This window comes from Homarus americanus, unplaced genomic scaffold (assembly GCF_018991925.1).
Source record: "Homarus americanus isolate GMGI-L3 unplaced genomic scaffold, GMGI_Hamer_2.0 scaffold45698, whole genome shotgun sequence".
NCBI lineage: Eukaryota > Metazoa > Arthropoda > Malacostraca > Decapoda > Nephropidae > Homarus > Homarus americanus.
Window position 1 is genome coordinate 2311613 of NW_024735554.1, and position 24271 is coordinate 2335883.

At 37.6% G+C, this 24271-nt stretch overlaps 1 protein-coding gene across 6 annotated transcripts in view; it reads left to right on the forward strand.

Moving 5' to 3' along the window:
- LOC121871378 (rab GTPase-activating protein 1-like) overlaps positions 1–24271 on the forward strand; it is a 75328-nt gene that overhangs the window by 41385 nt on the left and 9672 nt on the right. For 5 of the 6 annotated variants that reach the window (XM_042373597.1, XM_042373601.1, XM_042373600.1 and 2 more), the window contains 12 exons: positions 3712–3859; positions 4851–4975; positions 5364–5580; positions 5924–6003; positions 8345–8509; positions 12513–12701; positions 16211–16336; positions 16868–17053; positions 19518–19692; positions 22188–22339; positions 23460–23564; positions 23794–23949. In XM_042373597.1, coding sequence (XP_042229531.1) covers positions 3712–3859; positions 4851–4975; positions 5364–5580; positions 5924–6003; positions 8345–8509; positions 12513–12701; positions 16211–16336; positions 16868–17053; positions 19518–19692; positions 22188–22339; positions 23460–23564; positions 23794–23949 — 1824 coding nt within the window. The remainder of the gene's footprint in view (positions 1–3711; positions 3860–4850; positions 4976–5363; positions 5581–5923; positions 6004–8344; positions 8510–12512; positions 12702–16210; positions 16337–16867; positions 17054–19517; positions 19693–22187; positions 22340–23459; positions 23565–23793; positions 23950–24271) is intronic. The other variant, XM_042373599.1, reaches the window with a different exon arrangement.

The following is a 24271-nucleotide window of genomic DNA, read 5'->3' on the forward strand; positions in this document are numbered from 1 at the left end:
CATGTCTCCCTGTCCTAGTTCCAGTAATAGTAGGCTACTCAGAGTGTCTGCTGATAAATAATGGTTGGTTATTTAGTTAGAAAAGTGAAGCATAATCACCTGCAATATTGAATATTTGAAAATAATATTTTAAGTTAATCAAATTGTTAAAGCAAATAATTGCAATTTTGAGAAACTAAGAAGAGAAATAGAAAAAACAAGATAAAAGAAAAGATTACAAAGAATTGGTGGTGAGCTGTGTCATCACTAGCTGGACAGAAATTCATTGAGTGAGTCATTCAGACAGGATTGGTATTCATAGAGCTGGAAGTTAAAGAAATTAATATTACATGGAATACAACAGTTCAGTGAAGAGAACAATAATCTAGCATTGAGAATATAGACCAGATTTTTTTTTTAGTGTTTAGGGGTTTGACTCAACAGCAAATTGTTGGAACATCAGATCAAATTATCTTAGGCAGTTTCAGAGTTGTGTATACGTACTGGTAGTACTGACAGTTGCTCACGTGTTTTATTACTTCTTGATGTTCTACAAAGGGATAAAGATCGGACACTTAGGTACTAAGCTTCCTCCAGCATACACTTAACCCTTCCATTGGGAACAACATAGATTTCTAATTATATTTTTCCTCTCGCGAATCAAATTTAAGTACATTATGCTTATTCCTCATCGGTAAACTTCCTGTGCACCTGACAGCTTAACTCAGGACCTATAAATACCACCCACCTAAGTGCCACCATTCTCTCTTCTCACACCATAAGCTCCTTGCTGTCCTGTCACGTGGACCTATTATGTACAGCTCAGAATCTTGAAATTTATGAACATGACATATCAAGCAGTGGAGGAGATTATTTTAGTGACATATCATACAGTGGTGATGAACAGTTGGCACCATCAAGCCCCTACATATTTTGTGGTGGTGGTAAAGCAGACTTGGGAAGAGCAGGGGCATCCCACATGCTCTTATTCAGGATTGAGTAATAGGAAATGGAGTCCTGGTAAGATTAATGTTCTGGAAATATTCAGTTACTGTATTTATTTACTTTTATTTTTTAAAGGGAGACTCCCTTCGTGGGGTCAACTCCACAAAAAAACCACTTGGGGTAAATAGGTTAAATAGGCTATATAATTAGTACTACTGTACTGTAGCAACTTCATGGCTTATCTTTAGTGGCAGGACAGTCGAGGTCACCAAACTTTTTGTTGAATGTGGCCTGATTTCTCTATTTCTCTAATAGCCAAGGGAATTCATGTGTATCAGGATAGCTGATGATTAATGGAAGTTTGAAGCTAGTGAGAAAGTCAGGCACATAGTAGAACAGTAGGCAGAGGAAGTTCATTGTGACCCATGAAATACAATTTGAAGGAAAGAGGCTCAGGTGTACTGTATGTCTGTGTTGGTCATCCAACTAGGAAGACAGTTCAACAGTTGCCTAGTTAATTGATTCCATTCCTAGTAGACCATAATCTAACATAGCCTAAGGCTTTGTATTGGAGCCAAGCACTATTGGGCATCAATCCTAATGGTTATTTTGAGTCAGGTTGGGGTCCATTAGAACTGAAGCCGATTCAATGGGTAACCATTAAACATTGCAATATGGTTGTTGGTTAGAATTTGTTGACACTTAACATTATAAGAGGTATGTTACATTTTCTACTATTTTCATTACTCCGGTCACCCATCTGAAGGGTAAATCAAGTGGGCGAAGCATCTCCATCATCCTAACTACTAAGACACAGTTACAGCATGGTGTATGTGTGTCACTGCCTGCAGGTCTACTTTGGGGTAGCCAGAGAGACACAACACAAGAGAGAGACACAGATGGCCTCTGCTGTTATGTCTTAGGAGTTAGGATACACACTGTTTTCTTATACAGTACAGTATAGTTTTACTACAGTACAGGTTTAGTAAAAAAAGTTGAACACAAGAATATTAATATTAACCAGAATGTTGAACAAGTCTTTACGATCCTCACCACATTCAGAACACATGATCCTCACCACTTTAGGAACTCATTTGTAGGTGATAAGACATTTTCATGCTTCCACCATGAATATGGAGGAAGTGTATAGTGACACCCACATTTGTATGTAAAGTACTTTATGTACAGAATGTCACATGTGATTTTCAGTCATTAATTTGAGATTGGATTAATAGTTTTAAATGAAATTTGGTATAAACTACTGTATATATCAATAATATCTATAATGAGATAAATGATTAGTGTTCTCCTTCTTTATTTGCCTTAACTGTGATTCCCATTTGACTTATTAATTTTGGCAGGGGGACATGACATCTTCACTGGTTGTCTTGTTTTTTGCAGCATCTTCTGTAACACCCACAAACATCAACAGCTCATTCACCAACTCACTCCATCTCTTGTGTTTATCTTGTTTTTGTCCTTATCTATATTATTATGTACATCCTTCCAAGATTTTTTAAGTCAAACATTGTGCATGATTGAGGTCCTAACTGTCTCATCGTGTCTGTTTCTTTCTCATGTCTTCTTTCATCTGTGTTTCTTGCTCACCCACTTGTTATTTGCCTCTCCTTCTCCTCCCTATCATTACTCAATGCTTAAGCTGTGTGACTTGTATTTTCTTTAATACCTACCTTTATTATAGTAACATTAAGTAGAGAGCACACTCCCCTATGATGAGCCATCTCTCTCTTTCATATTCTGTAAGTTCATCCATCAGATTCTAATGCACGACTGGAATCATCCTCAACAAGTCTGTTCTCACCTCTAACAAACCTTTCACTGTTCTTTAAGTTTGTTTCATAGGAATTTTATCAAATTTAATTCTTCCTTGTCTTAAAATAGTGACCAACTCTGTTCTTGTTGGCTCCTGTTCCATCCATCCCCTTCACTTTCCCTTCTGTTCTAAAGACTCACACTACTAGTTATGAATGTGCACCGTATATCTGACCCCGAGTGGAATCTTAACAGGGATGATATTGTAGAGATAGGACCCAAACCTATTCTAAAATGTATAACAGTACCTGGTATTTGGCAGTGAAATATCTTAATTTTTCTAATTAAATTTACAGTAGAATTGAGACATGACACTGTTAATGGTATAATAGTACATGAACCAGTCCTTAAAGTACCTACAAAACTAAGTGAAAGTATAGCATGATAAAGTAATGGCGGTGCGTCACAGTAATTTGTGTTATATGGAGCCTGATTCAATACTACGAAGCTGGCTGGTGGTAGAATGTCCATCATGGTAGACCAGTTAGATTCATACTTAAAATACCCAATGTCTTGTAGCATCCCTTCTTAACCCACTTAGACACCTGAGCAATATAGCCAATATTTTGCTAGCATCAGTGCTCCTGTGGTAGAATATTGGTACTCATACTATTTATGCATCACATTACTTTTACTAGTGCAAGAAATATATACGCTCAGTGTTGTTTTATTGATAGTTTTATAAAAGTATTAAAACTTTACATTAAACTAGAGATAATAATAATGCTTAAATAAATATTAAAAGTTCTTAGTTAGATGTTATTAGTCATGGCATAATGTATCAACAGATGTATAGTGATTGGTATATTTAATTTATTTCAAGAAACTGACTAAAAATTCTGGACTAAACTCCTTTTATCAATGGTTGGTTTGTTAAAGACATTTATCTGTTTGGTCTTGAATCTAAAAGTGATAATGATAATTTTTGAAGGGACTTGTAATTCTTCTTTTCAGGTGTCAATGGGAAGTAACGTAAATGACAAGAAAAGTTATGTTATATCTGGTCACTGGGACCCAAGCGATCCCGTGTTTGCTGTACTTAACCAGGAGACTCCCAGGGACCGCAGAGTCTTCATGACAGTTGCCATAGATCTAGTCATAAGTAAGTCTATATATATATATATATATATATATATATATATATATATATATATATATATATATATATATATATATATATATATATATATATATATATATATATATATATATATATATATATATATATATATATATATATATATATATATATATATATATATATATATATATATATATATATATATATATATATATATATATATATATATATATAATTTATTTATTTATTTTTTTTTACTAGAAATTTGGTCATTGAGTTTGGGTGGATTGCCTTAAAAGTTTAGTAGGGATTCTCAGTATCACTCAAATATGTGATTATTTTTTTAGTCACGGTCAAGGATCAAGGTCACTGTTTTTTAGAAAATATAGTCAGAGTGCCAAGAAAGTTGAGATAGTTTGAGAGTAAATGAGACAAAACTGGGAAATGGTGGTCTTGTAAAATGCTTCGTGAATGGAGTTTGAAAATTGCTGAGTAACATACATAACACTCACTATGTAGAAGACTGCTTATTAATGTACAGTCATGGGTAAAAGTCTTGTTGCCTCTCCTGCTGCTCCATGAATCCCAAGATTCAGACTCATGAATCCAAAGCATCCATGGACTGAATAATGTATCAGTATCTACTGTTTTGGGTTCATTAGTTTGAATCTTGAGGTTCATGGAGCAGCAGGAGAGGCAACAAGACTTTTGACCATGTATGTACAAACTGTATCAGTATAAAGAGAGTACATTTTGAACCTCAAAGAATCATTTGATGAAGCATTCAGTTTTGAAAATGGGATCCTTTAGTCCATGTGTCTGTATGTCACATCAAGTGTCATCTGAACTTCACGTAAAAGGTATTTAAAAAATCTTAGTTAAAGATTATATACAATTTATCTTAGTGTTAAAGAGATGCCTTGCTTTAAAAGTGATAATCTTCTTTCAGTACTGTTTCCATCTTAGGGATATCAATGACTAAGTCCTCTTGGGTTTTTTTCTTCAATAACAGGAGGTATTCAAGAACCCGTTCGTTTTGTAATTGAAACCAAAGTCAGAGTTTACCCTCAAAATGAGCGATTCTGGTACTTCAGCAAGAAGCCACTTGTCCACCTCTTCTCTCTTAAACTCAAACAGGTAAGCACTGTATGTATAACTCAATTTCTGATTCTATTTTCTTGCTCCAATATTAGATTATGTGAATTTACCCTTCCTCACGCTTGAATCTCTGCTACCACCTAACTTTGCAGTACACAAGTGTGTTCAGATTAAACAAGTGGTTTTGTAACAGTGGTAAGGTGGCCATAGAGAGGAGACAGCAAAGGAGAGTCTTGTGTTGACCTTGATTCTGCCTGTCCTTACAAAATGCCTTCCAAGAGTAAAGGAAAAATTACATTTTCCTGGAAATAAGTTTTGGCAAAATCATTGTGAGTACAGTATAGTAGTTTTAGTGTGAGGAATTGTAATATATTCCTCTTGCTGTAATATTCAAAATAATTTTTTTTTCATTTTTTATGATAAACAGTTTATTTCCTTTCAGGTGGAACACTCTCCCCAGGGTGACCAGCAGTATGTTGTAACAAGTGTAGATAATTTAGGGGAGGTGGAGCGTTGGCGCCCCTCAACAATGTCACTCTCCCTCAACCTCTCCTCATTAACAACGTCAACACTCTCCTCTCTCTCCACCGGCCGCTCCCCATCCATCGCTTCCATTGAGACTCCAGGCTGCGATGAAGATACAGGTGAGTTTGTTTAACTATGCTGTTTATTATGAATGAAAAAGTGTTCATATGGAGCAGATAAGAAACTGTCAGCTTATAGGTACAGTACTGTAGCTGAATGTGAGGGAGTTGGGTCGAGAATTAAGATGTACTGTATGATACAGCACTTGTGTGAATTAAGGGTTTAGCCTACAGCACTTTATCTTTAAGTCAATGTTTCATATTTTACCAAAATATTAACCCTTTTAACACAGAGATACAACTCTAAATATTTTATTTGGCTAACACCATACGATTTTATTCAGCACAGAGAGGAACCTTTATACAGTACAAGGGGCTAAGAATATATTATGTCTTTCTACAGATGATGACGAGCCTTTATTAAGTGGGTCTGGAGAAGTGTCCAAGGACTGCCCTCAGGGGGAGCTGGACATGTGGAGACAGGTACTGTATGTTCCTCTGTTTACATGTTCATTAACTTGTTGTTATGCTGATCAAAATGTTATTTTCTTGATCAGACTGTTCATTCTACCGGTCAAACCGTTATTATGCTGATCAAATTGCGGTACCTGTACTGTAATGCTGATCAAAATTTTTTATGTTGATCATACACATAAAAATGATCAAACTGCTATTTTAGTGAACAAACTTGTTATGCTGTACAAACTGTTACTATCAACACTTAACAAAACTGTGACCTTCAACCTGACCTCTAAAAGTAGATCAGGTGTAGAACTTGCACTTGCTATTTGTTGTATAAGTGTGGTGTAGAACGTAAATTATTATTTTTTTCAAATATTGTAGCTGTAATAATTATTATTATTAAAACAGCTGTCATTGTTTATATTATTGCTTTAAAAGTGAAAAGTTTTTTATCTGGTGAATTTAAAAAAAATCAGGAATATTGTTTATTTTGTGAGTTGTTGGAATTGAATTTTGTATCATTTTTCTTTTATTTATTGTTCTATTTTTCAAATTGGAGCTGTTACAAGAGGACAATGTAAGTGGTATTTAGTGGTAACTTTTCAGTATCTTTAAGATATTGTTTTAGAAAATTATTTGTTTGTCTTATCAATGATGAATAAAGAAAATTATAATAAACTTGTGAGTAGTGCAGTACTGTACCTGTACTAGTTTAACATTTAATCACTTTATGGTTTAACTGATGCACCAAATATTGATTCCCTTTTTTTTGGTCTAGTAGGAATACCACTAAATATATTTCTCAAATACCTGTAGGTGATAGCAGAGTGGTCAGTAAGAGGCAGTGAAGATGGTTGTATTCTTCTTGAGTTAGTGATTAATTAGTGACTGGAGACTCTCTTTCACTTTCAGCATTACTTTTTATTTTATCATTTCACATCATCTCAGAATGGCTCTTATATAATGTGCCACTGATGCCGACAGGTGTGGCCCAGGTTACCTCAAAGTAAGCAATGCACAATGCATTACCTCACTCATTCTTGTCAGTGAGGGGGTTTATTCGGGGTTTCAATAGAATAATTTAGTTTGGTACTTGAGAGAAACACAAAATACTAAAAAGACTGAGAGTCTACCCAGATGCACTTCAGCCCATCTCCTAGAATAAACAAAACATTGTTTTTTGTAGTATTATGTTAAAACAATCACTCATAAATTAACACAGCTAAAATTATGGGACGTGAAATGGTCTGTTTACTAGCGATCAGCTGATGTGGAGGGGGGGAGGTGAGGTGATATGTTTGACAGTTGATGCCAAGGTCTAGTGCTTATTTATTTACCTGTCCTTAAGAGTGACTTTAAGTTTTTCTCTTATCAAATGTCACTGAACTGACATGGGTGAATATAATTAACATTGCTGGAATTCTTATAAGATAGTGATTTGTTTAAATATATACATGCTATAGTTCGCATTAGATATACAAATTTTAGTTTTAAGTAATTTTATTACAAAGGGCAAAATTTTTTATCTCTTGTGCAAAATATATTCAAATTATTCGCTGTCTTGCAAGGATTCTATCAATGCAAATTATATTCTCCTAACTTTAGTCTGTAATATTATATAAGATAAAAACTTTAAGCCTAAAACCACCAACCCTGGCTGGGAAGATGGGAGGAGGGAGGTGACAGTGACATGTTTGACAGTTGGCGCCAAAGGTCTATTGAAGTATTTATTTGTTTATTTATGTTCTTTAGATTGAGTTTTTGTTTTTTGTTTATAAAATGTCACAGAAGTGACTGGGGAGAACATAATTTACATTGCTGGAATTCTTATAAGATAGTGATTAATTTTAATATAATCATGCTATAGTTTGCACTAGACAAAATTTTAGTAATCATTTAGTACATTATTTTGAGTACATGTACAGTACAGCTTTGCCCTCAAGACAGTGTAGCCTGCCCAGAGAAACATTAGGCGCGAATTTTAAAATATGATGCGCCAGATTGACTCGTGCAAAATAGGAAAGATTTGCTTTAAATTAAAATATTGTCCTTAATTTTGGGTGTTGCTTTAAATCAATAATCTTAAATTTAATCACTTAAAATCGACATTCTACTGTAGTAAGAATGAATGCACAAAAGCAAATGAAGGGAGTTGTTGTTTGTGTTTAAGCTCTTACTCACTTACTTATTTTCTTTGCCACCTAATTCAGGCCACCGCTCATTTAGCAGGAAAAAAGCTTGAAAAAGATTAAAGAAATCCAAGATCGAGAGCTCCATTATTAATGTAACCTTGTAGAAAACTTTATGAAAATTAAAAAAAATATGAATGTAATTACAGTGTATTGTGTACTTGTGTGTACAGGTGCTACCTAAGTTGCAGGCAGCACCCCAGCAGCTGCCTAAGGGTGTCTCGGGGCTGGTGAAGCGTGGGATCCCTGAGGCCCTCCGAGGTGAAGTGTGGCAGTTGTTGGCTGGCTGTTCAGATGATGTGGACATGATGGAGACATACAGAGTACTTATAACAAAGGTGAGAAGACATTTTGAGGGTTCTCTTGTGGTACAGTAAGTGATTCTTGAAAAAAAGACCGAAGTGATCAACAGCATGTAAGAATTTTGTCATTAGTAATTCACTTTTTTGTCCAGCAGATCCAGTGACCTTTTTTTTTTTTTTTTACGGGCATTAGCCCACCCGGACACAGGTCATTTTATGACCCACATCAAGGCCTGGTGGGTGAAAATATAATAATAATAATAATAATAATAATAATAATAATAATAATAATAATAATAATAATAATATAAATAATAATAAAGATCCATAAAAAAAAATTATATATCAATAGTGAGAAACAATATATGTATGTTGTGTTGTCAATAGTAAGAGAAACAATTGAGACCCCAGCAATTGTGTGTAAATGAGGCAGAAAGTCACATCATCAACCTGGGACTTGGTCACAATTTTTGCGATGCCATATGGCAGCAGGATCTACCATTAGACAACACATTATGCTTCCAATATGTATTTTTCCAGGCAGTAGTACCTCTCTGTTTGATAGCTGCCTACTACCTACTACTACCATTATCCCAGAACATTGATTATATTTTATTTTTTCATCAAGAAATCTTGATTCATGAAAGTAAGTCTTAACAGGTCTCTTGTTGTGCTATACGTATGATTATTAGTAAAGGTTTTGTTGTAAATTCTTTGGATTATTTTTTTTATTTTATTTTTTTTTTGTGATGGGGTGGGGGGTGGATAGCCCGAGGCACAGGTCATCGACTCACAACGGGGCCGAGGGTGCGAAAAAATAAGAGTAAAAAGAAATTAAAAATAGAAAAGAAAAAGATTACCAGGTACAGGGTACATGTATATTAATCTACACCACGAAGATGCTGCAAAACCAGCCTTTTAAAGTGAAACAGTTTGTATGAGTGTGGAAATACAGAAGAAGGCAGAGCATTCCATAGTTTGGCTGTGTGAGGAAAGAAGGAGGTACTATAACAGATTATTCTAGTGTGACCGACAGCCACAGAGAAACTGTGGGCACTGCGGGCAAGACGTGTGTTACGAGCCCATGGCCTTTCTGGCGGTACACACGATGCTAAATCCACCGAACATTGTCTGTTAAACTACTTGTAAAATAGAGAGAGTGAAGCAACATTGCAGCAAAGAGAAAGGGAAGAAAGATTATCAACTAAAGGAGTAGGGTTAATAAGATGAAATGCCTTTGATTCCACCCTATCTAACAGTTGGACAGAAGAAGAGCCACCCCTGATATGAAAACAGTACTCCAAGTTAGGATGAATGAATCCCTTATAAACTTGAAGCAACTGCTCAGGGGTGAAGTAGCTGCGGCATATGTACTGCATTCCCAGCTTTCGGGAGGCAGCTTTAGCAATGTTGTGGATGTGTGGCTTCCATGACATATTAGAGGAAATGGCGAGACCTAGCATATCTATTTTAGAGTTTGGCAGAATGATTGCATCCTGAAATGTGATTGGTGGGAGATCATCTAATTTGGAAAGTGTAATTGGTAAATACTGAGTTTTATTACTATTGAATTTAACAAAATTTCTACCTCCCTATTCAGAGACGCTGCACAGATCCACATTGATAGATGTAATGATATCTGCTCTAGGAACAGATCTAGTTTGAGAATTAGGGGGAAGGGAAAACGAAAAGAAGTGAAGAGTAGAATCATCAGCATAAGAATGGATAGAATTAGTCGTAGTGTGAAGTAAATCATTGATAAAAAGAAGAAAGAGAGTTGGTGAAAGAACAGAACCCTGTGGGACACCACTATTGGTAGAGAAAGAACGAGAGGTCGATCCCTCGACAACAACTGCCATGGATCAGTTCTCAAGGGAGCTAGAAATTAGAGAACAAAGTGGGTGGGAGAAACCATAAGAGGAAAGTGTAGAAAGCAAAAACTTGTGCCATTCCCTGTCAAATGCTTTGGAGATGTTGAGGGCCACGACAAAAGTTTCCCCATAATCCATAAGAGAGGATTACCAAAGATGGGTGCAGTAGTAGAGCAGATCACCAGTAGATCTCGCCTGGAGAAAGCCATACTGGTGATCCGACAAAAGAGAAAAGCATTCAAGGTGACTGATAAAATGAGAGTTTAAGATAGTTTCGAAAACCTTTGGGAGGGATGAAGTTAGGGCAATGGAGCGATAGTTAGAGGGATTAGAATGGTCACCCTTCTTTGGGATGGGCTGAACCAAGGCATGCTTCCAAGAAGGAAAAGTTTGGGTTTTGAGGCAAAGGCGAAGGAGACGAGCAAGCACAGGGGCCAGAACTTCAGCACACTCCCTCAGAACACGAGGGAGTACAGTACAGGTATTCCGTCTGGTCCATGCGCCTTACCCACATCCAACCTGGATAACACACCAACAACCCTATGAGTGGAGATTATAGGCAAGTGCATAGGTTCAGTAGGAGGAGCTGAAGTAGGTGGGATAGAGTTGGAATCATCTAAAGTGGAGTTAGAGAAGAATATGGTGCCAAAGAGATTGGCTTTATCAGGGGAGAGTTGGCTATAGAGTTATCTGGTCAGGTGAGAGGAGGAAAAGAGGGAGTGCAGAAGGTATTACAGATGTTTTTGGTTAAGGACAGGAATGATTTACTAGAAGAAGAATTATTCAGGACAGCGGTCTTTCTTTTTATAAAATTCCGCTTGGCCCTACGAAGAATAACCTTACATCGATTCCTAGAAGTAAGGAAAGAAGAGTGAGTAACAGGAGATAGTTTCATAACTTGATATGCCCTATCTCTCTCCCTACATGCAAGAGAACAGGAGCGATCAAACATGATTATAAAGTGAAAGTTTTGGTAGAAGATGGAATAAATGCACCCATACCACCGAGTATAACTCCAGCAATACTGTCAGCACATACCGAGGCATCCCGAGTGCAAAAGCAACATTCATCCCAAGGAAAGTCGGAGAAGAATTCTCGCAAGGATTGCCAGTTTCCCCTCCGATAGTGCTATAGTTGGCGTTTAGTGGGGGTGGGGGAGGTGGTCGTGCCCAGTTTGATTTAATAGAAATAAGATTGTGACCAGAAGACCCTAAGGGGGCAGAAATTGAGTATGAATAGTGTGAGGGGTTTGGGCACGTTCTACATGTACAGTATTTGAACAACATTTGCTCCATTTTCTACATAATGGAATATGCCCCGCCTTGACCACACAGCACACATAAATATACCCACCAGTAAAGGGTCAAAGGAACTCTATGTTTTCATTTCCACTCTGTTGTGCCCTTTATGTATGGAGAAGCATTTTTCTTTGAAGCGCCAGTATTCAGACCAAGGAATTGTTATTTTTGCATCAATTTCATACTTTTGGCTTCAGTATAGCTTGGACTTTCATATTAGGTGTTATGAAAATGAAGGTAAGCACTGGGAGGCTGTATTCAATTTAATGCAACATCAGTATCCATAGATCTGTAATAAACAGAATAAACTGGAATTATATTAAGAATGATTAAGCTTCAAGTAACAGAATTGGCTAAACATATATAAACATAACATAAGAAATGTAGGAGAACTTCAAACAATATAATCTAGAGCACTTAACCAACTAAGCATAACACACCATAAGGTTAAAAAAATAATAAAATGACAAACTATAGAACACTGACTTTTGCCTTCCAATGCAAAACAAAAATTCTAAAACATCTTCCCTACTTCCTAGCTAAAAAAATGTTCCAGGCCAAAACTGCACACTATATATACCACCAGATTCAGGAAATTATAAGGTTTTCAATGGTGCAATGAGATTTTTGCTGTCTAATGGTTTGGCTGTAAATTATGAACTAAGGAAAAACTTATAAGCATTTTTTTTCATACATATGCTATGAATATTATCAGACTGTACTGTAATGTGTAGGGTTTTTTTTTTTTTAGATACTGTACTGTATTCATGTTTTTGGGATGGGATACCCGCAGTCAACTCCCGGAGACAGCGAATCCTGTATATGGGATATCAGCAGTCAAAGGGTTAACAAATTGTATTTCCACCTCAGGACTGTGCCAGCGAGCAGGTAATCCTCCGAGACATCAACCGTACATTCCCTGCTCATGACTACTTCAAAGAGGCTGGGGGCATAGGCCAAGATGCTCTGTACAAGATCAGTAAAGCTTATGCTGTCTACGATGAAGAAGTGGGCTACTGCCAGGGCTTATCTTTCCTGGCTGCGGCTCTCCTCCTGCATGTGAGTTTTTGAGGAACAGAATTAATTTAGCTCTGCACAGTATATAGACTTACGAATGCCCGCCAATACAAATGAGGTTAAAATTAAAGTATTTTATTTACCCGATGACGTTTTTTTTTTACTTTCATTTTTCTGTATTTTATCATTGTTTCTTATTTTTTCTTAATTTAAGTGATATTTTATGTATATAAGAATTTAGGCTATGATATAGTGGGATTTTAAACATTGTTCTGTAAATACTGTATGCACGTAGCATGTGTTCAACCAGCGTCCTCAGGAACGGAACCTGTTCATAAACCGGGGACCCCCTGTATATTGTAACTTGTGCGACTGGGTGGTGGTGGTGATGGCAGGTGGTCAGTTAACAAACACCTATTAGATGGAGATTGTGCTCACACTATTCAATTGTATTTTGTACTGTATTAAGTTTATATTAGTGTGTATTTTATTTTATTTTTACTGATATTTAGTTGTTTCTACAGAAAAAGTTTTCTTTTGGGAGGCATGGGCGTGAGAATAACATGAATTGTTTGAGGACAACTCTGTGCACAAAAAATATGAAATTATCCCAGGTTATCAAATTGTAAATACTATAAGTAATTAGTGTGTGTGTGTGTGTGTAATAATAATAATAATAATAATAATTAACGGTTTATTGAAAGAGCATGGCAGCCAGAAGGCTGAAAATATACAGTTGCATAATTGGGGAATGGGTCACTTGATTGACAAATAATATAGAACTGGCATAAGTGATACAAATATGATATATAATAACAAGATGGGGAGAAGGTTGTACTACAGGGCATTTCAACATAGTGACAGTGCAAAAAGGTAAGATTGACTGGGAGTGAATATACTGGTTGATTACAAGTTGTTGATAATTTTTACAATGGTTGGGACTGGGCTGTTCTTATAGCGATCAGTACATGCTCGTATGGGCTGGATGCGGTTGTGGTGTGTGTGTGTGTGTGTGTATAATAATAATAAATAATAATTGACGGTTTATTGAAAAAGTTCTGCAGCCCGAAGGCTGAAAATATACATTGGACATAAATGACTTATTACATACATTGGTGGTTTAACAAAAGCCTTCGTTAGAGAAAGGTAAAGGAACATACAGTGAACATACAGATTAATGTAGGTGTTGAACAGCAAAAACGTAGTGTAGTAACTCCCTCCCAGATGGTGTTAGGAGGGACCTCACGTGGTGTAGTAGTTCCCTCACAGATGGTGTTATGAGGGGCCTAGTGGTGTAGTTCCCTCACAGATGGTGTTATGAGGGGCCTCACGTGGTGTAGTAATTCCCTCACAGATGGTGTTATGAGGGGCCTCACGTGGTGTAGTAATTCCCTCACAGATGGTGTTATGAGGGCCCGTAATTCCCTCACAGATGGTGTTATAAGGGGTCACGTGTAGTAATTCCCTCACAGATGGTGTTATGAGGGGCTCACGTGGTGTAGTAATTCCCTCACAGATGGTGTTATGAGGGGCCTCACGTGGTGTAGTAATTCCCTCACAGATGGTGTTATGAGGGGCCTCACGTGGTGTAGTAATTCCCTCACAGATGGTGTTATGAGGGGCCTCACGTGGTGTAGTAACTCCTTCACATATGGTGTTATGAGGGGCCTCACGTGGTGTAGTAATTCCCTCACAGATGGTGTTATATGAGTGAGGTGTGGTTCCAGGCCTTCCTATCGTAGACGGATTAACACATCGCTGGTTGTTGGGTCTCACGGGCCGTTATCACTGGGTACCTGGGACCTCACTGTGTGAAGGTCAACTTGGGTACCACTGTTACTGTTGAGTTGTTCTCACTGACTTAAGCACTGTTCACCACTGTTCACCTCTGTTTAACACTGGTTCCATTCCTTTCCTAAATGAAATAGTAACTTCTGGCGAGAACATGTTGATATTCCGGTGGGGAGGAGGGTTCAGGGGAGGGAGTTGGTATGGGCCAACATAACAGTTGACCTGGCTGCTCCGAGAGGAGCGCCAGGTACGTCTTGACCCTTCGGTTCGGATGTGTGTGTGTGTGTGTGTGTGTGTGTGTGTGTGTGTGTGTGTGTGTGTGTGGGTGGGTGGGTGGGTGTGGGTGGGTGGGTGGGTGGGTGGGTGGGTGGGTGGGTGGGTGGGTGGGTGGGGGTGTTCTTATTTTATCTTATCTTCGTTTTTCTTTGTTACCAACACACTTCTTCCAGTCTCTGTCTTAGTAGTAAAGAGTCAGATCAGTTAATACCAGAGTTGTAAAGTAGCTAAATAAATTTATTTGAGTACTGTACTCAAGTAATATTTTGGGGGATATACCTTTTAAAAAGTGCTCAAATTTTTTTAGTACAGTACTTTTACAGTATGGTTTCTAATACTTTTACTCCAATACAGTACAATTGAAAAACAAAAATCGTTAGTCGTTACATGCAAACTAATAATATATTAATTAATTAACTAATTAATAACCATAGTAAAAGCATTGTGTGAGTGGTGGGTATGGTGTGAGTGGAGCCTTGAAGGGTACAGTGTGGGTGTAGGGAGACAGCATGTGGTCACATATCTAGAGGTCTCGTGAGGTGAGGTGACGTCAGGTCAGGTGGCAGTGCCCATGACAGCGGATTTCCCTTTGATCTTCTTGTGTCCATTAGCACCTTGACCATCAACCTCACCCAGCCTACCCTCTTATCCCCCCTCCCCCATCAAATCCCCTCTCTTCTCCCCACTTTTCCTTCAGGGGCTTGGTCTTCAACTTGAGTACTGTACAATGAACTTTGGTTGCTTTTACTTCTACTTGAGTAACACTTTGCCAATGTAACAATACTTTTACTTAAGTAACAAAGTCTGGTACTTTTTACAACTCTGTATTTAGGCCTAAAAGATCCTGATTGGACAACCATAATTTTAAAATTCAGTTATTGATTAATCACAATAGAAAAATTTGCTAATAAACATGTGTAATGTTGTGTCCTTTATTTTTATCTTTAGTTAACTAGTTTTTTATAATTTACTGTGAATTTACTTTAATACTTGAGACATTTGATAATTTTGTTGTTACTTTTTACTTTCAGTACTTGAGTACTTTATAGATGTGATACTTTTTACTTTACTTGTGTACATTAAACTTTGGATACTTTTACTTCTACCTGAGTAACATTTTGCGAATGTAACAATACTTTTACTTCAGGAACAAAGTCCGGTTCTGTTTTCAACTTTGGTTAATACTTACAGGGTTACTCCAGCAACTATAAATAAGGATTGAGGTTAATCCAGTGTTCCCTTGACCTATTTTCTAGATCTAACAGAAGGTAGTAAGAGACTTTTGTGATGTCTGCAGATACACTGTACATCAAGTGTAATTAGGTGTACAGTATACTATGTATATAACATTTATTTAATTATTCTGGGAAAGAATTATTTGTTATTAACAACACTAGTCTTGCAAAAAAACAAAGTTTCTGAAGTGTCCTCCACTCTGTGTCAAGTATAAGTTTTAAGATAATTAAAAATAAAAAAAATTTCAGATGCCAGAGGAACAGACATTCTGTGTACTAGTCAAGATAATGTTTGAATATGGCTTAAGAGATTTGTTCAAGGATGGCTTTGAAATACTCCACATGAGATTTTACCAACTTGCCAAGTTAATGGAGGTAAGTACTGTATACTGTACTTTATATGGGCAAGTAAATTCAGAATATAAATACCAACACTATGTCCACTTGTCTGCAGAATTTCGATCTGTTTTTGCAGATGTTTCATATTATGTGGTGTACAGTACTCTGCAAAATATCACAATGTACCGTACGTATATTCATGTAATATTCCATCAACATACAAGTTGGGCAGTTGGTTTTGTCTTCCTCTAAAACTTGTCTCTGACTCTTGTGTATATCACCTCGAACGTCTGTTTAAAAAGATGTGAAACTTAAGAAACAAAAACAGCAGGATTTCTTGGAATATAACTTACAGTAAAGTTTATCTGACTAAGAGTATAACAGTCCTTATCTTACCTAGAGTATAGCTTATCTTACCCAGAGTATGTCTTATCCTACTGAAGAATACAACTTATCATTCTAAGAGTTTTAGCATATGTCATTAAAAGTACCATTATATGTTATCCTGATTAAAGTTAAACAATGTAGCTCATCATGAGTGATGGTCCTCTTCTTTGTGGTGTACAGGAACAACTGCCAGAGTTGTGGCTGCACTTCCAGGACCAGGGAGTCGAGATCCACATGTTTGCCAGCCAGTGGTTCCTCACACTCTACACTGCCAAATTTCCCTTGTTCATGGTGTTCCACTACCTTGATCTGTTCTTGCTCACCGGCATAGACTCAGTCTTCCAGGTGGCACTTGCTCTGTTGCAGGTAAGTACTGTACTTCACATCTGTCTACCTACCCAGCAGAGATTGGTAGTAAGTCAACCAGTAGATCATGTCCTGGGTACCATTGAGAAGGTCCATATTCACGAGACTAAAACCCTAAGATGAGCTCATTCCTCATCCCAAACCACTTGACCATAGATATGAAAATATGTGTTCTGACCCTCACAGTTCCTGCAGTCATGAAAAAGTGGAAATTGGGTCCTGTAGGCATGACTGCCTATTAACCCTTAGGCCCTGGGTGACTTTCCAGAACGTCCGACCAGCGCGCCCAGGGTGACGTTCCAGAAAGTCCGCTTATTCTCGCCGTTTTTTTTCTTTCTTTTTTTTTCTTGATTTATCCTCATGGGAGGGGGGGGGGGGTACTGCCAGCAGCACCCTAACCCAGGGCTTAAGGTTTATGGACAGTGTGGATACAGCACACTGTACACTAACCCTTACGTACACAAGGAGGCAGCAGGGCCGGTACTACTCATGACCGCCTTCACTTCCCCAAGTTGTAGGCTTAAGTACCCATTTACAGCTGAGTGAACTGGGAGCACCTGGAAATCAAACCACTGACCGCTGACTGCAAACTTAGAATCCCATTAAGAGTGGCTGAAATGTATGACGAGATAGTGAAGTAAAGTGGTCATAGAAAAATGGATACATTGTAAAACTATGAGTGTATGGAGAAATAGAGTGAAAAACAAGATGATGGGATTATGGGAGGAGAGGTTAGTGGGGTATAACAAAGGAGAGGAGAAGTACGTTTGAGTGGCACTTGCAAGTTGGGAGATATTGAAGAAAGGAGGAATACTGTACCGTACTGGGTTGTTAAAGGAAAGGAAAAAGATGGATAGATAGATGGAGGTTTAGGAGAAAGATTGTCAAAGGTTTGACTGAGACAAGAAGGTGTTATAAAGGGAACTGAATTACAGTATGTGAGAAAAGCTAGAAGCAATAGGAAGTAGTGATTAAGAATGAGAAAGAGGGGATATAATATTGTATAAAAGGAAGTAAGGCAGAAGTGGAGAATATTTTGAGCAACTGCTGACTGTAACAGATGAGAGAGAGACTTGGAGCTATCCTGTTTGGATGTGAGAGAATGAAAAATTTTAAAATGAAACTGAAGAAAATAAATGATGAAGAAGTGAGATGTTTAAGTTTACAGGTAATTAATTTATACTCTGTGTTGATGTACAGCCACCCATAAACATCCTGTCACCTCTGCTGCTGAACTAAGAACCCCAAGATTCAGACTTGTGAATCTAAAGCATTTATGGACAAAATAATGCATCAATCTCTACTGTTTCAGGCTCATAAGTCTGAATTTTTGGGTTTGTGGAGCAGCAGGAGAGGCAACAGGACTCTCTTGGGTGACTGTACCAAAGAATAATAAATATATATTTGACTTTTTCTTTTAAATTTTAATTTTATTCACAGCATTTGCCATCTTCACATATCCATCATCTTCTTCATCACTAGATAGTGAGCAAAGATACCTCTCACTGCTCCCGAGGTACAGTCCTGTGTCAGGCAGTTTTGCCAGGCAGTCTGGCAACAATGGTTTAGCTGGGATGGTTTCCCATCCCAGTCGTACTTCTTTTGGTAGGGTCTTGGGGTAGCCAACCAGGGCTGCTATACTGGTCAGCTTTTTGACAATGTGGAGCTGGAGTTTTTTGACTCCTCAGGGATCAAAGGGGTTACAAAGGTCGTCTGCAGACCAGTGAATGGTGGCCTTATGGTCACCTTCTCTGAATGGGCTGAGGCCAGGCAAGTGGCAGACGTCCCAATCGTATTAGAAATCCACGAAGAAAATAATTTAGTGATGGGAGTGATCTCCCACGCCAAAATTCAACACCTTGAACAAGTCTACGGCCATAATGACCTAAGTGTTCGACGGCCAGAAAAATAATTCAACAACAGCAACCTAGATAGCTCAGATATCAAAGGTTTAACTGTAGTGAAGTAATTATCAGCTTCAGAAGGTTGCTGCTGGATTTATTTATTATATTTTTTCTATAGCTGTTCTATTTGTAATGAATATCTTTTTATTTTAAACATCTTTTTGAATGAAATAGTTGGTGGTAAATTAATGAGGATCTTTCTAAATAAGTTATGGTATGTTTATTGGGTGTTACAGTCTGTTTAATATACTTGAGTGAATGTAGGAATTAGTTAATGAAGGATTATATTCACTGTATATTGTGAAAGAGTAGATGTATTATGGTAAAGGTGTGTCAGTCCACCTAGGTGTTTCTGTGTGTGGTCAGGTTACTGGGTGTCCAAATGTCTTCTCCCGGCAGATTATACGAGTAACTTTTGTCTGGTTGGAGCCCAAACTAAATTTGCCAACTTGTGTACTGTATTGGCTGCCTTGGTACTGTGCCCATGATAAGTGTTGGATAGTTGTCCTTAGTTTTGTCACCTCATTATGTCTCAGGCTATTACTCATTTCTCAACACAGATGTCGAAGAAGGAGCTCCTGTCCTCAGACTTCGAAGGAATTCTCAAGTATTTTCGAGTTTCCTTACCCAAGAAATATCGGAATGAAGATGTTGCCAGACAGTTATTCAAGATAGCTACTTCTCTCAAGGTTAAGAAGTTAAAGAAGTATGAGAAAGAATATCTGGCCCTCAAAGGTACAGTACTGAAGCTTGTTGAAGATACAGTAACCCTTTTCTTGGACCCCTGTCTATCTTTTTTCTGGTTTTCTTCATCGTTCTTTAGTCTGTGCTTTAGTTCCCCATCATCTTTCCTCTCTTTTTCCTTTTCTGCTTACATTCTTCTCCATTTCATTTCCATCAATTTTTTAAGTATTTATAACATGGTGATTTACACCTGTCTCTCATTATTTAGTTTAGAGTTCATAGGCTTCTTTATATGCATCCTTAGATTATCTGATTACATTGGACTGTTGACATGTAGCAGGCAGTATGGGCAAAGGTTTTTATACACCCATATGAGGTGAAACACATGATGGTATGACTCTGCCTGTCCTTCTGTCATTCTCTCCTGATCTGTACATTGATTGACATAATGATCTTTGTAATACAGCTACAGTGTTAATATACATGTATGTACCAATGAAAATAATATTTCATAATTTCATTCATTCATATGCAACATAAAACCATTTTTTTTTCTTGGATAATCACTTGATACTGACATTATCAGAATTAAAATCAATGTGTGTATATACCACCACCTGAGGTATGTGGCATCCATGTCATTCCTATGTTTGTTTACTTCACCACAAGGCAGTAGTATGTGCCATATGTAATATGTATACTCTGGTCACACACTACCTGCTAAGGAGAGTCAACATACAAGTTACCACAAGTGATATTATGTACTTTTATTTTATTCTCAAGTATCATTGATATTTAGAAGATAAACATTATTGTGAGAATTTGTTACTTGTCCACAGAGTTAACTCTTAAGTTATATAATGTATACAGAGTAATTTATAGCACAAAACTAAGACATGCAAAATACTGTATTGTTAAGTGTGGCAACTGAGCTGCCACAGATAATGCAGCAATGATAAGTCCACAACTCCCATGACCAAAGTCTGTGCCTCACTCTGTTTACATGGAGAGTGTGACAGTTCTGTTGTGTCCACGATGAGATGGAGAACAAAGAGTAAGACAGAACTGTATTAAGATTTTAAATTTAGATGGTTTATATAGATACATCTGTATAAATATTGTGTTGATTTAGGTGTACATTATCCCAAATCCTGTCCTGGCTCCATATGATGACCTCATGTATCTTGTTTGTATTATTGCGATTTTAGTAGTGTGTTATTGTTCTGCCAGTGTCTATGTTGGTTTCAGATTGTAATGTCTTTTGACTTTGTAAGATTTCCCTATATATTATTCAGTGTATGAGTTTTCATGCATTATTGCAATACAAGTATCCCCCAATCTACGATGATCTTTGATCTCCCTATCTACAATATTCCACTTTAACGATGGCGATGTATTAAGACCACCATCCTATTTACGGTGAAAACAATCCTCATGAATGATGGTCAACTCTCGGTTCACTTGTCAGCTGCGGTCTACCTGAGCTCTGCCACGCAGCCACCCGGTGCACTACAGTACCAAGCTTTGTTCCATGGTGATTGCTCATGGCCATGATCGTGTAGGTTGACGATTATCGGTCAGTATCGATGTTGTTATTTATCATTGGAGGGTTTTTTACCTTACAGTGAGAGGACATCACTAATGTTCATGTTGTACTCTGTTTTAGTGACAAGTTATTTTTGCTATGTTTTTGTGACTGTAAAGTGCTTTTTTGTCTTTGTTGTTGTTGTGAACACAATGTGAGCAGTGTCGGCCACAATAACGTTATCATCGTTTGCTCTGTTTTTGACAAGTGCTTTTGCTCGATTTCTGTTACTGTGAAGTAAGCAGTGTAACTTTAAAAATGTCAGAGAAGGCCAAGGCACCAAGGAAAACCGTGTCTCTGGAGGTAAAGCTTAACATTGTAAAGCCTCCCCAGACTCCCCACAGGCTGTGGGAACATGTGATGTGATGATGACCAGGCATGTTCTTAATGGTGTGGTGAGTGTTGTATAGTGTAATTGTGTTGTAGGTATATTATTAGTGTAGGAATATTTTTTTATTCAGTGATACATGTGGGTGTTGGACTGGGTGGGAATGTATCCCATTGAACCTCATGTTGTAATGATCCTAATTTATGATATTTCGACCTGCAATGGGTTTTTCAGGAATGTAACCCCATCATAAATAGGGGGATACCTGTAGGTACAATAATTCCTATATTATATTTAGTATTATAAAGTTGGTGCTGTAATGTAAGTGTGAAGGGAAATGCAGTAAACTCTTCATATATGGAAGTTCTATTCATGTTATCTGTATATAAAATGTCACATAATTTTGTTCTACGTCCCCTCTGTGGGTTGTGGTATATGTACCATAAAGTATTATTCTTGTATAGAAGGTGAAAATATCTTAGACATTATTTCACCAGTGGATAAGGAGAGCATAGCAACAAACTTATTGAATAATTCAGTACTGTTTATCATCACATAAGTCTTCTTCATTTAGGAGAGGATACCAAGCCTAGGTTACTTATGTCTTTAAGAAAAATATGTTTTTTTATGCAGAACAAGAGGCCATGCAGGAGGACCCTGTGATACGCCTGGAACGTGAAAATCGTCGACTCCTCGATGACAACATGCGGCTTGAACGTGAAAATGATGACCTGGCCCATGAGCTTGTTACCAGCAAGATAAACATGAGGCACAGCATGGATAAGGTTTAATACCCACTTGTTTCATTACTTTTCATGTTTACTTTTCATTTGTCATTGCTACCTCCAGAATCTGTCAATGTTTGTACAATAATCACGTGTTTTCCATAATAATGGAAAAACGTAAACACAGTTACAGTATTTACAAAAAAAAAATTATTTACAAGTAAATAAAAAGAATTATATTTTGCTGAGGTCGGCAACACCCGCATTGCCAGCCTCTCCCTGCTGTCCCGGCGTCTGCCCGCCCTCATGCAGTCACGCCAGCCAGCCAGCCAGTCAGTCCTCTTCCACCCACATTCCTCCACTTGAAGACTTGTATTCTGACAAAAGACGCAAATGAATTGTCGGTCTTCACCACATCTAAAGCCATAGCTCATACCACCTCTGAGCTTGTCCAATAAAACTGTTTTTTCCGTTAAGGTCATTACTATTCTTGATCTATTGGTCACTTTAGAGTCATTGCTAGTAATATTTGCCTTTGATGAGGCTGGTTTATGTCCAGGAGGCATGTGGACTGCACGTGGGAGGACAAACAGAAGAGGTAATCACAGTAGCGTTCACAGTACGGTAGGCACGTGTGGACTGAGGCTTCTCGGAGCAGTTGGTGTCTGTGGCGGGAAAGGGTGGCATCTGTATTTATAGTCAGGAAAGAATAATTTGATAATCTCTTAAAGGACAGGTGACTTATGTTACAGCAGACATGTTAGGTGCCATCAGTGGCGAATCCTCTGAGCATGCTAGCCATGCGGCGCATGCTCACTGCTCAGAGCTTAATAGTTTCGGAAGAACGAGAATTGATCATCAGCTTGATGAACAACAACGCGTCAGTGACAGTGACATGCACAGTCCTACTTGAAAGCTTTTATTATCATATTATCTCAAAATAGTATTTAATGTTAAACCACCTAGGTACAGCAACCACCCCCCTCCCCTCTCTAAAAAATAGATAGCATGCTCAAGATCTTAGGTCAGGATTTGCCACTGGGTGCCATACCTAAATAAGTAATAGGTTATATTCACTTGACTTGTGTTGTCAACTGCAGAACTGTTTTTGTGTTAGAAAAGGCTTTCCATTTCTTCCAGCAAGACCTTTTTTCTTTAACCACATTGGTAATTTTTACAGCTTGAAGATAAATGTGATAGTCTAAACAAGGAAGTAAAAAGCTTGAACTCCATGTTGTGTGATGCTGAGGATGAGAAGAAGCGGCTCCTCCTAGAAGCCAACCAGGTATGTCCAGTACTGTACAGTATGTTGTAAGAGAAGAGGTTAAAATTTGTGCTTAATTGTGACATGTATGTATGTACTATATACACCAACCTAATTTTTAACCAAACCTAACCTAACCAAACCTAATCCAACCAAACCTAATCCAACCAAACTTAAATAGCAAACATTAAAATAATTTCAGTTACTTTCATGTTTCATCGCTCATGATTTATGAGATCTCGTCAAACAGGTGAAGGAGCTCTTGAAGCGTGAAGTGGAGAAGGGCGATGTAGAAGCTCACAGAAACGGGGCCATCATCGCTGACTATAAGAAGATCTGCTCCCAGCTCTCCGAGAGATTAGACAAAGAACAGGCTGCCAATACTCAGACTATTAATATGTATAAGGTCAGTCTAACCCAAAGGCTTTTGTCATTTTCTTGTTCATTTATATAATGTTATTAGAATGTTAAAGATGGAAGGAGGAAAAGTCACAAATGGATTGGATGATACGTAGGTATATGTTATAGGATCTGTGTGATAAGTGTATATTATAGGCTTTGTATGATAGGTGTATATTATAGGCTCTGTATGATAGGAGTATATAGGCTGTGTATAATAGGTGTATATTATAGGCTCTGTTTGATAGGAGTATATAGGCTGTGTATAATAGGTGTATATTATAGGTTCTGTTTGATAGGTGTACATGATAAATGCATATAATAGGCTC